General features: G+C 39.3%; 1 protein-coding gene across 1 annotated transcript in view; it reads left to right on the forward strand.

The window, feature by feature from the left end:
• The window catches only part of MAPKAP1 (MAPK associated protein 1), a 256,579-nt gene that overhangs the window by 107,453 nt on the left and 135,490 nt on the right, over nt 1–13,636 (forward strand). Inside the window, exon 5 of the mRNA XM_042783048.1 lies at nt 11,077–11,253. Within this exon, the coding sequence (XP_042638982.1) occupies nt 11,077–11,253 (177 nt within the window). The remainder of the gene's footprint in view (nt 1–11,076; nt 11,254–13,636) is intronic.

The following is a 13,636-nucleotide window of genomic DNA, read 5'->3' on the forward strand; positions in this document are numbered from 1 at the left end:
TTTTTTTTTTTTTTTTAAAGCATGCCTTAGGATGAGCAGTGAGAATTCATGAAAACTCATGGGGGATAGGTCATGTAAAGTCTTATAGGCCATGATAAGGAGTTGGGTCTTTAAGGCTGATTGTTAGCTTCAAAAAAAGGAAGGAAACAAGGAAACTTGAGATGAGGCCAGCATCCCAGAGGGAGCTAAAGAATGGGTTTGTGGTGTTCTCCCTTCCTGAGTCCTGAGTCAACCTAGCTTCCCAGGGAGAGTAGCACCAGGTTTATTTTAACAGCAAATTAATAAATATATAAAAGGCAAAAAACAAAAAAAGCTGCCTTCCCAAAGTAGGGTCTACCTTAACAATGTGGATGGAGTAAAGCTTTCAGGACCTTCATTTGCTGGTGTGGCAAAACTCAAAATGTGAAGAAACACCTGCAAACATCCATTAATTATTGGAACATGGAATACAGAATATGAATGTGGGACAATTGGAAGTTGTCAAAAATGAAATCGAACGCATAAAGAGCAATATCCTAGGCATTAGTGAGCTGGAATGGACTGGTTTGGGCCATGTTGAATCAGATAACCATGTGATAGACTATGCTGGGAATGACAAATTGAAGAGGAATGATGTGGCATTCATTGTCACAAAAAATGTTTCAAAATCTATCCTGAAGCACAGTGTTGTCAGAAATAGGATATCATCTATACGCCTACAAGGAAGACCAGTTAATACTACAATTATTCAAATTTATGCAGCAACCACCAAAGCCAAGGATGAGTAGTAGAGACCATCTGAAGAATAGATTTGATGCATTGAACACGAATGACTGAAAATCAGATGAATTGTGGGATGACATCAAAAACATCATCCATGAAGAAAGCAAAAGGTCATCAAAAAGGCAGGAAAGGATAAAAAGACCAAAATGTGTATCAGAAGAGACTCTGAAACTTGCTCTTGAATGGAGAGTAGCTAAAGCAGATGGAAGAAATGACAAGACAAAAGAGCTGAACAGAAGATTTCAAAGAGCAGCTCGGCAGACAAAGCCAGTTTCTATAATAAAATGTGCAAAGACCTGGACTTAGAAACCAAAAGGGAGGAACACACTGGGCATTGCTCAAGCTGAAAGAACTGAGGAAAAATTCAAGGCTCGAGTTGCAGTATTGAAAGATTCTGTGGGCAAAATAGTGAATGATGCAGGAAACATCAAAAGAAGATGAAAGGGATACACAAAGTCACTGTACCAAAAGGAGTTGGTCAATGTTCATCCATTTCAGGAGGTGACATGATCAAGAACTGATGGTATTGAAGGAAGAAGTCAAAGGTACACTGAAGGAAATGGCAAAAAACAAGGCTCCAGAAAGGGATACCCAGTGAGATGTTTCAACAAACGGACACCACACTGGAGACACTTACTGGTCTAGCCAAGAAATTTGGAAGATAGCTACCTGGTCAGCTGACTGGAAGAGATACAAATTTATACCCATTCCAAAGAAAGGTGATCCCACTGAATATGGAAATTATCAAACAGTGTCATTTATATCACATGCAAGTAAAATCTTGGTGAAGATAATTCAAGAACGATTACAGCAGTATATTGACAGAACTTCCAGAAATGCAAGCTGCATTCATAAGAGGATATGGAATAAGGGATGTCATTGCTGATGTCAGATGGACCTAGGCAGAAAACAAAGAATACCAGAAAGATGTTTACTTCTGTTTTATTGACTGTGCAAAAGCATTTGACTGTGTGGATCATAACAAATCACGGATAACAATGAGAAGAATGGGAATTCAAGAACACTTAGTTGTGCACGTGAGGAACGTGTACATAGACCAAGAGGCCGTCGTTCGAACGGAACGAGGAGCTATAACAATGTGCGATATGCAGATAACACAACTTTGCTTGCTGAAAGTGAGGATGATTTGAAGTACTTACTGAAGACGAATAACGACTACAGTCTGCAGTATGGATTACACCTCAACGTAAAAAAAAAAAAACACAGCTGGACCAATAAGCAGCATCGTGATAAATGGAGAAAAGATTGATGTTGTGAAAGGTTTCATTTGCTTGGTTCCACAGTCAACACCAGTGAAAGCAGCAGTCAAGAAATCAGATGATGAATTGCACTGGGCAGATCTGCAAAAGACCTCTTTAAAGTGCTAAAGAGCAAAGATACTTCTTTGAAGACTAAGGTGCACTTAACCCAAAGCTTGGTGTTTTCAGTCACCTCATATGCATGTGAAAGCTGAACAACGAAGTTGTTCCATGAAGTTGAACAATCAAGTGTTGATCCTTTTGAGTTGTGTTGTTGGCAAAGAATACTGAAATTACCAGGGACTGCCAGAAGAACTAACAGATCTATCATGGAAGAAGTGCAGCCAGAATGCTCCTTGGAAGCGAGAATGGCCGTACTTCGTCTCACCTACTTTGGTCATGTTGTCGAAAGGGACTATTCCCTGAAGAAGGATATCATGCTTGGTAAAGTGGAGGGTTAGTGAAAAAGGGGAAGACCCTCAACGAGCTGGATTGACACAGTGGCTGCAATGATGGGCTCAGGTACAGCAAGGATTGAGGCTGGCACAGGACCGGGCAGTGCGAAGCTTCTTAGACTAGCACTCAAGGACCTTCACTCTGACTCCCATCTATGCACCGTGCATCCTATTTCTTTCTTAATGCCAATACCATGCCTACTTTTGACGTTTCCTTAAATCAAAAATGTCTTTCTCACTCTTCATGTCCTGCTTAACCTAAAAGGCCTAAAATCCCTCTTCATTCCCTCATTCAGCAAACATATGTGGTGTTCTAGGTCCTTGGTATTGAGAATAAGAAAAATGTGATTGCTGCATGTAAAAAATTTACAGTTTGTTGAGGAGAAGAAATGATCAATTATAATAACAATTTATAACTGGTTCATTTCATTTATCATTTGTTTTCATTCATGCATTCAACAAGTATTTATTGTTTGCTATATACCAGACACTGTGCTGGGTATATGTTGTTGTTATGTGCTGTCGAGTTGGACCCAACTCATAGCAACCCCTCCTTGGGTTTCCGAGGAGGTATCACTACGGAAGTAGATTGCCCAACCTTCCTTCCCAGGAGTGGCTGGTGGGTTTGAACCGCCAGCCTTCTGGTTAGCATTCAAGTGCCTTAGGCACTAAAGTGGTGAGCAAAACCAGACTTGGTCTCTCTTTTATGAATCCCACAGTCTAGTGAGAGAAATAGATGTTGCCCAGATAATTGAACTAAATAATGTTTGCTTAAAAACTCAGTTAAGTGCTCTGAAGGAAAGGAAAACTTAACCTGGAAGTCAGGAAGCAATTCCCTGAGAAAGCAGTATCAGACACATTTGGAAGGTTCCAGGCAGCATGGCAGCTACTTTTATATCAGTAGGAAACGTGTTGAGATCAAGGAACTAAATAAAGTCATGTGGCTGGAGGTCAAGGAGGGGAAGAGAGAATGGAGTGGAATGAGTCTGTGGATGGGCAAGAACTAGAGTAGAGATTGAGAGAAGTGGACAGATTCTGGGAATATCTGAGAGGTAAAATCCACAGAATTTGGGGATGAATTAGATATGGTGAATGAGGGAGAGGAAAGGTCTCACAGATGACATCCTAGATTCTGACTTGCTGAACAAGATGTGTGGTGGTACCTTTTCACTGAAATAAAGGAACATTGGAAGATCAGGTTTTGTTTGGTTTTTGGTATGAGATGGGGAGTGGACCAAGCAACGTAATTTGTTGATTTTGAGATAGCTTTGAACTGAAAGGTCAGTGGTTTGAACCCATCAGCTGCTTCATAATAGAAAGCCGGTTTCCATAATGATTTCCAGCCTTAGAAGCCTGTGGGGTGGTTTACTATGTCCTGTAGAGTCCCTATGAGTTGGAATTGGCTTGATGGCAGTAAGTTTGATTTTGGAGTTTTGCTATAGTTAAGAGACACTTTCATGTCTGGAGTTTAGAGGAGAGAGAGAGGAGCTAGAAATAGGGATTTTGGAATTACCCACCTAGAGATATTGAGCCCTCCAGTATGAATGAGTGAGTTGAGATAAGGATCTAAGTCTGGACAGTGAAGAAGTTTGTCGATGGTTGTGCTGAAATGTAGTGTCATAGAGAGGAAATGGGAGCTCTGGTGGCATAGTGCCTAAGGCATTTTACTGCTAACCAGAAGGCTGGCGGTTCAAATCCACCAGCCACTCCTCGTAAGGAAGGTTCGCATCTACTTCCATAGAGATACCACCTCAGAAACCCACAGAGAGGTCACCATGAGTTGGATCTGACTTGATGACAAGAAGTTTTTTTTTAGAGAGGAAATAGATTTACAGTGGAGAAATACAGAATTCAGATTTGGATGTAATGAAGTTTGAATTTACTTGTTGTTGTTGTTATTTGCCATTGAGTCGGCCCCGACTCATAGCGACCCCTCCTTGGGTTTCCGAGGCAGTATCACTACGGAAGTAGGAATGCCCAACCTTCCTTCCGAGGAGTGGCTGGTGGGTTTGAACCGCCAGCCTTCTGGTTAGCAGTCAAGTGCCTTAGGCACTATGCTACAAGAGCTCCTACTTGAGAGACATCCAATGGAAGACATCTTTATATGATTTTGGAGTCTGAACCATGTCAGATTGCCTAGTCTTTCTTAGACATTCCTTAAAAAGGAGCTCACTCAGAACAATGTGAAGATCTTGCTTCCACTTAAAAATTAATGAGCATTTTATCCCTAAGACTTCTTTATCATAAAATTTGGACTTAGCTATTCCTGTGTAATAAGAGTGGCTTGACAAACCTGGCAAACTTTATGATGTTAACTATCAGATTTACCTTCCATTTTATGGGAGTTTTGTTTGGGAGAAAAGGAAATCTTGACAGTCTCAAATCCTCAAAGATAGTAATGTCTGAGCTGTAACCTTATGTATTTTTATTTCTGTTTCTAAAGCCACTCCTCGGAAGGAAGATGGAGCAATCTGCTTCCGTAGTGATACTGCCTTGGAAACCCAAGGAGGGGTCGCTATGAGTCTGGTCTGACTCAACGGCACATAACACCAACAGCAATGCCTGACACAGTTTTAATATTGATTCTGTCATCAGAATAAACAGCAAGCCCCAAGTAATGAGAATACTGGGCATTTTAGAATCATGAGCTCTTTTATTTCTCATTAAAAACAAAACAATAAGCATTCGTCTGTCTCGTCATCATGCTTACGTGTTGTCATGGACTGAATCGTGTCCCCCAAAAATACGTGTGAGCTTGACTAGGCCAGGATTCCCGGTATTGTGATGTGTTGTGTGATCCCAGTTTTGTGTTGTCCAATTAGAGATGTATTATAAATCCTAACCTCTGCTTGTGGTTAATGAGGCAGGACTAGGTTATGTTAAAGAGGATTAGGTTATGTTTGTTACGTTAATGAGGCAAGATTAGGGCAGGGTGCATCACTCTTACTTAAGTCACCACTCTTACTCAGGTTACAGCCCTAATTCATGTAAGGGGAGTTTCCCTGGGATGTAGCCTGGATCACCTTTTATCCTAAAAGAAATAAAAGGAGAGAGGAGTGAGCCACCAAGAAAGAAGAACCTGGAACAGAGTGAGTCCTTAGGACCCGGGGTCCCTGTGCTGAGAACCTCCTAGAGATGGGGGAAGAGAGATGCCAAGACACAAGAAGATTGCCCAGGAGCAGAAGCTTAAAGAGACAAGACCCTTCGTCCAGAGCCAACAGAAGAGAAAGCTTTGTCCTAGAGCCAGTAGCCTGATTTCAGACTTCTAGCCTCCTAAACTAGTGAGAAAATAAATTTCTGTTTGTTAAAACCATCCACTTGTGGTGTTTGTGTTACAGCAATATTAGATAACTAAGACAAGTGTGCCTTGCATTTTCTGAAGTTAAGATTAAATTTTTCTGAGTATGTAAATTGAACAGGTCAGATCACATTTGGTAGAGAGCTGAGATGTTTCCTGGAACTTTCATACATGAATTAAATGCCACCTATATCAACTCCAAGCTTAGGTCACTTCCTAAAAGCCATATTGGCCTTTCATTATAGATTGAGTATTGGTTAACAATTAAGTGAAATTTTCCTAATAAGAAAGATTAGTTTAATTTGATAAAATATGAGTAAGTGAAATTTAGTATTATACTCTTTAAAGCTTTATTTCCTCCATCCCACACCCCACCCCAGCCTCAACTAGATCTCTTTTTGGCAACAGACTCCATTTTGCATCCATTCATTTTTCAGACTTCAGTCCTCTCACAGAAACCTCATGATGCTTGAGGGAGACGGCACCTTCCACACCAGCCATTAAAATCTGTGCTGTGTGCCCAACTATGCAGTTAAGCCTCTTCCTGAGGATGCGGTGCTCTTGTACATGTTCGTTAGTCAACTTTTAGTTTCTCTGTTTCGTGTTATCCACTAGTCTGCTACTGTGAGAAGATGTATTCTGCTTCTAGTGTAATCAGAAACTTAAGAGCTATGGAAGAAATCTTGGCAGAATGAGACTCCTTCTGCATGCTGGGCACTGCAATGGATTAAGTCATTTAAAACTTACAAGACCCTTAGATATGTTTATTTCCTTTGTAAATCCAGAAGTTGATAGAGAGTACAGCCACTTGGGAATCAGGGTTTATGGATAAGGCTGACAGTCAACAGTGTTCAGAGTCTCTAGGACAAGTGATACGTGTGGGGCCATAAGAGGTTCCCCCATTCTCTTCTTTGTCTGCTCCATATTTCTAAATCCTCTACAATAAGAATGGATTACCCTTATCAAAAAATAAATACAGACAAAGAAAAATGAAAGCTATGCATATTCATTGGAAAGTATAAAGAAGTAGAAAGAAAAAGGTATTCATGGACTTAGATGTAAAACATAACCTTTGTAAACCTTTTAGTGTATTTCCTTTCAGTCTTGTTATATATGTATGTAATGGCGAATTTTTACATGGTTTTAATAATTTCTCAGTGCTTTTTCTCTATTAAAAAAAAATGAGATGCCAGGACTCATATCTTGATGAATTATAAATTGCCTCTCTCATCCTCACCTCTTCCTATGTGTTCTTCTTTTGTCTTGAATTGCAATCTGTGACATGTATGCAATGCCTAGAAAGCCCCATTTGGTTAATAGATATCACTATGACAAGCAAGAAAAAGAAAAAGCTTATTATTTCACCACATCTCATTAACACACACATCATTAATAATACCCTTTATATTTTTCATGGATAAAATGATTCAATCTGCACATTCATATATTCATTCATTCCACAAATATTTTTGAGTACCTTCTAAATGCCAGCCATTTTACTCTTCAGTGAGGACACAGAGACAAATAGAAGAATCCTTGTTCTTTAGGTGAATGTAGACACAGAAAAAGACACAATGTGATAAGTGATATGCAGAAGTGTTAAGTAAGTTTTATAGGAAGACAGAGGGAGAATCACTTGAATCCTCCTAGAGAGGTCAAAGAAAGACTTTTTCAGATAAGAAAATGGTTAGAGAGCTTTGGTCTTTAAACTGGTTAGTTGTTGAGTTAGCATTAACAGCAGACCTGACTGCAAATCTGTTCTTTCCACCAAACTATGTCATAAGGAAGTGTCCCTTGTTTTCACTATTCTGTAACCTCAGATGTCTATACTCAGGGGATTCCTTAGGCATGGACAAGAGGTGTCCCTTTTTTCTCTTCCCATTTCAGAATGCCACTGATTTCTGATTTGATCGAAGAATAATGGAAGGGGAGTTAGGAGACCTGACTTCTCTAGACCTGGCTTTCCGTTTTTCAGCCATGTGGTCATGGACATGCTGTTGCTTCTCTTTAGGTTCTGTTCCCCATCTGTAAAAACGAAGAGATTGGAAGAAATCTCTCTAAGCTTGAAGTTTTTGTAAGTGATGTGTCATGATTCCCTACATCTCCTCAAAGTATGTGGCATTTCCAAAGGAGTGTGAATTCCCAAGGGTCTTGAGGAATCTTGATATACCATGGTTTTGGCAGTGGGATAGACAGGTAGATAGATAGTGGGGGCTCTCAACTGCTGGGGTTTGAGTATCAGCTCTAAATTTACATGCTGTTTAACGTTGAGCAAGCCACTTAACCTCACTGAGCCTCAATTCCTTAATAATGTAAAATGAAAATAATAATAAATTATGGAGTTGATATGGAGATCCAGTGAGTTTATGTGTCTGAACCACGTTGCATAGTGTCCAGCATGTATCACTCAATATATGTAGCTGATGGAACTAGTGGCTATTGTACCAGTACTAATTTGGAGTCCCAGAGCGGTTTTGGAAGTCAAAATACCCCAGTAGCTTCTTTTACTAATTATTCTTTTACAAAGACAGAAAAGAACCAATATAACCATGCCTAGAGTAGAGTTTTAATTATTTTTCTCTCAGTTTAGTTAAAGGGTCATAGGGGTTAGAGTAGCGTTTGCTGCTCAGCTTCACTGATGACCCAGAAAAGACTTACGTTAATTAGTCTTAAATAATATATAGTGAACCATTCTTTTCCTTGCTGTGTTCCCAGGGCTCAGGATAGGCTGCAGTATAGTTCAGGTACTTTGCATGTATATATTTTTTAATGAATAAATGATTTCATGCTTTATAATTTAAGAACTGGGGAGAATAACAGCACTTGGCAGTGAGTCTTTTGGCTCTCAGACCTTAGCCTGTGACATTTGTTGAGTTTTTTCTTGAGGGGATTTAGGGGCAATCAAAATTTGATGACAATCAAAACAAAACTCTTCTGAAACCACTGTTGGGCTTTCTGCACTCATCAATAGACTTATTCTTTGCCCTTGAAATGTCTGTGGTACTGGGGAATTAAACACTCCTCAGGTTGATGAATTTATTCACATGGCAGTAAATAATCTGTGCTGTCCATTGCTTGCTCCATCGGTGTCTGCCTTGTTCATAAAACCCTAGAGGCTCAGTAGTCCCAAGAATAGGGTGTATTGGGCATGTTAACTCCAGTCACAGATGTGTGTACATAGAAGATACTGCTCAGTTTCACTGTTGCTCTAATAGACATCCACGATAACTGTAGAAGTTATTTTCAATCTGAATTTGTTATTATAGTTACATTTATCTTTTACCTCTCTTATATGCTAGGCCCTACATACATTATCTCACCTAATCTTCCCAGCACCTTGTGAATTAGATTATATCCTTTTATAGAAGTGGAAATTGAAACTCAGGGAGGTAAAGCTTATTCTCCAAAGTCACTCAGCCCATGAGCGATGGAGCTAACTTTGAACTCAGGTCTTTCTGACCATAAAGCTCTTAGCTACTACACTATATTTACCTCGTCTAAAGTGCCTTCTTCTGCTTCCAGAATTGTTTTGTGTTTAAGTTGGTAGGTACCCAGTTGCAAAAACCCCTAGGTTTCCTATACCATTGATAGATTAATTTCAAATGTCTTAACAACATTGCAAATACATGAAATTTATAGTGACAAACATAGCCAAATTACTTTCTTGTTATCCATCCATTTAGCAAATTTACAGTTTCCATTAATTTTAATCTGCCCTTATTACCTGTTTTATATAATAAATATCTCTTCGTCATGACAGACTGAGTATAGATCACCTGAAGTAGGCTTTCTCTCAATAAGCACAGTTGCAGCTAAAGATTTGTGAATTAATTGGGAAAATTGCAAATCAGGTAGTCAGTGAAATAATTCATTGTCACATCCAATCAATAAACTTTGTAAATCAACTCATTTAATTCAAAAAATGATCTATATAGATCAAGCAACCAATTAAACAATTAGCATACACTTTGCAATTAATTAATTTAAGCATCAATCATGTAATTAAAACTCTAAATTTAAGCTGCAGAATTTAGAATCCTACCGCCTTGTGAACTATTAGGTTGAAGCTTTTGAAGCTAGCTTGAATCTAGCAGATTTGCACTTTTACAATTCAGCTTTGAAGCAGGGTATCTTCATGTGTGTAAGTAGATTTCAGTTAGATAAGTCTTTACGTTGGTATAGTTTCCCAACCTGTTTCAGTATATCAACCTCTTACTTTCCCCAAAGAGAGTATGTATTGACTGTAAACTGGGACAAGGCTAGAATCTTGGAGTATAAGAAGGTGTGAAATGTGCAGAAGTAGTTGACAGGGCCAGATGTCTGTGTCCTGATCAGATAATTTTCCTTAATTCTTAAAAATCCATGATGTATGGAGTCAGATCCTGCCAAGTGAGTAAGATGTTCTTTAAGAGAGCAGAGAACTGTATGGATGGTCTTGGTTACCTTGAGTACTTGTCCAGAGATACAGCACAGATTTTATCTTAATCCTGACCATAAACCAAATCATGTCTGATTTCCCCAAAATTTTTTTTCCTTCCTTTAGAGTTTGTTTATACCTCTTTTATGGTATTTATTTTATTTTAAGTTTATAGTATAGCTAATGTCATGCTTGGTTTTATCTCTCTGCTGCACTGTGAAGAGCTCTGGTGGCACAGTGGTTAAGGCGTTTGGCTACTAACCAAAAGGTCGGTGATTTGAACCCACCAGCTGATCTAAGAGAGAAAGATGTAGCACCCTGCTGCCATAAAGATTATTGCCTTGGAAACCAACCTTATGGGGTAGTTCTACTCTGTCCGGTAGGGTTGCTGTGAGTCAGAATCAACTTGATGGCAGTGTGTTTGGTTTTGGTTTGGTACTGTAAGCTTCCTGGAAAGCTGATACTAACATAATCTCACCTTTGGTCAAAGGGGTTAAGCTTTGGGCCTTACTTAGAACAGGTACTCAGTAAGTATTTGTTAGAAGAATAGAAAAATATAAAAGACCTCATTACACATTGTTTTTTACCCTTCACACTGCCATGTTTTCACTCTAACAAATGAAATTGAGGGTTCTAACTGTATTACCTGGTTTGAGGCTAAGAAACAGCAGTGTCCACAGTGGGCTTGCTGTACACCATTCCCTCTCTTCTATTTATCCCGTCCCCAAATGGGCTCAAATAATGCAGATATTGTGAGGATAGTGCAGGGCAGGCAGTGTTTCATTCTGTTGTAGGTAGGCTCACTATGAGTCAGAGCCAACTTGGTGACACCCAGCACCACCACCACCTTAGTATTCACATACCTTTTTTTTGTTTTTCTTTCAGTGACAACGTCAGTGCCTACTGCCTGCATATTGCTGAGGATGACGGGGAGGTGGACACAGATTTCCCCCCCCTGGATTCCAATGAGCCTATTCATAAGTTTGGCTTTAGTACCTTGGCGTTGGTTGAAAAGTATTCATCTCCTGGTCTGACTTCCAAAGAGTCACTCTTTGTTCGTATGTGAGTATTGACTCCGTTATTTATCTCATCCCTTCCTCCTAGCATTCTGTATCTGATTTTGGTTTTGTTCATTGAATGAATAATACTTGGTGTCTATCTGGAGAGTCCACATCTAATCATGACTTCCAGAGAGATGTTGGGAATAATGTTTATGGTTCGTGTTTCATACTCTAAATACAGACTGCTTTGTAATAGCACAGTAGATCTCTGAAATGTCCTATCTGTGAACCAGGCCTCTGGAAACGTTAGGACACTTTGGAACCTGTGAAATGAACATTCTGAGTCTCCCTCCTTCTCTTCCAGGAAAATCCAAACTACATCAAAATGTGCATCTTAGCCACTTCTGTCTTATAACTTAAAATAGGATTTTTTTCCCCTTCAACTTTGTTTAGATCCAGTTTGTTTTTTTCTCTCAGTGTCCTTCCTTTAGACTGAGCGGAGGTTCTTAACCTTTCCTGTGCCATGGACTCCTTTTTGTTGTTGTTGTTATGTGCCGTCGAGTCAAACCCGACTCATAGCGACCCCTCCTTGGGTTTCTGAGGCAGTATCACTACGGAAGTAGGATTGCCCAACCTTCCTTCCGAGGAGTGGCTGGTGGGTTTGAACCGTCAGCCGTCTGGTTAGCAGGCAAGTGTCTGAGCCACTATGCTACCAGAGCTCCTAGTCTGGTAAAGTCTATGAAAGCTTTTTTCAGGAAAGTGTTAGAAATGTAGAACAATGGAATTTAATTGTATTTAAATGTTGTCAAATTATTAAACATATTTGTGATACAGTGATATGTAATGCTTTACTAATACATTATCAAGATTCTAATACATTAACAAGATTCTGTTGTTTGAATATAGTAATGAGCATGAATGATGTTTGGAAACTGCAGCTCTAGCATACTGTGATGATACCTGTTCATGACAGAGTCACTGGCACTGCTAATACTACGGGGATTTTTGCCTACAGTTGTAATTCACGGAAATGCTATATATCAGAAGTTAGTGAAAATAAAAATGCAATGTTTTTGTCTATTTATTTCTACAGAGTACCTGTCCACAAGTCCCTGATTGTTGGTTGTTGTTGTTGTTGTTATGTGCCGTCGAGTCGGCCCCGACTCATAGCGACCCCTCCTTGGGTTTCCGAGGCAGTATGATTGTTGGTAGTCAGGCTTTATTCTTAACCTGAGCACTTTCAGGCCACTGCGGTCCCTCTCCTGGCCATCTCCTGGGAACAATAGCGATCTCTTTGGCACCCCCTGCTGTTAGTAACCGGCAAGTTCACAAGCCAAAAGAGGGATTGCTTCAGGGGACCTTTTCACTTTCTCTTTAAAATGTACAGCTTTTGTTTGAGATTTTTATTAAAAATAGTATTATGCTATCTGTTGCATTGTGGATCTTTCTAACCTGAGCAAAGAAAGAAAACCTGAGGGCCTGGGATGCGCTAAGGGGTGGCTTCTTAAGCTTTTGTAGTGGCTATCTCATCCCTACTATGAAGTCATGTTTAGTGTATGTAACAGGTAATATATTCTCCCATATTTTTATTTTTCAGAGGCACTACAACAACTTTAAAGACGGTTTTAAATAGTACAAAAGGCATTCAGTGATTTCTTTATCCTCATACAACTCCTTTTACTTTCATATTGTCATTTCCATTTATCATTAGTTTATATATTACTATGTGCTTTTTCCTTAATATTGTAAATACTTCCATATTTGCTCTTAATTGACACACTCAACACTTACTATGTGACTGGGATCTAGACAGTTGTTAAACACATCATCGAAGTGTGATGAACCACACACACAAAATGTACAGGATGTTTGGGTCGTTCCCTTTAGTTTCAGTACATGATTCTTTACTGACAGTCAGTTGTCTATATCCCTTTTATTTCTGTTGAATTACTTCCTTCATTTAATATCCTGTGAGTAGGATTATTGGTCAGAGAGTAGAAATGGCATTAGGCGCTTGCTTTATATTTCCATGTAGCCTTCTGAAAGATGTACCAGTTTACAAGGTGACAAACAATTTATAGACCCCCCCCCTTTTTTTTTTCAATCTTATCATTATAAAGTATTGTCACTAGAAATTTCTTCTTTCTGCTTTCTTTTTTAAAAGGTATTTGGTATTTTGGTCATTTTTATTTGCATTTTTGTTATTTATTAATAGCGACTTAAAAGAATTGTGTTCTCTTCAGCATACCATTTTTACTCTAAGTATTAGCATAGGATCATAGCAGTCTTTTGGACTGAAAGTTCTTTTTAACATAAGAGCCTTTAAAACCATGATTTTCAGTAGGGTGGGTTCAATAAGGTGGGTCTGGGGGTAGGATGGGAGCCCTGGTGACACAGTGCCTAAGGCATTTGACTGCTAACCAGAAGGCTGGCAGTTCAAACCC

The sequence above is a fragment of the Orycteropus afer genome, unplaced genomic scaffold (genome assembly GCF_000298275.1).
Source record: "Orycteropus afer afer isolate SDZICR_OR568_19922 unplaced genomic scaffold, OryAfe1.0 scaffold00611, whole genome shotgun sequence".
Taxonomy (NCBI): domain Eukaryota; kingdom Metazoa; phylum Chordata; class Mammalia; order Tubulidentata; family Orycteropodidae; genus Orycteropus; species Orycteropus afer.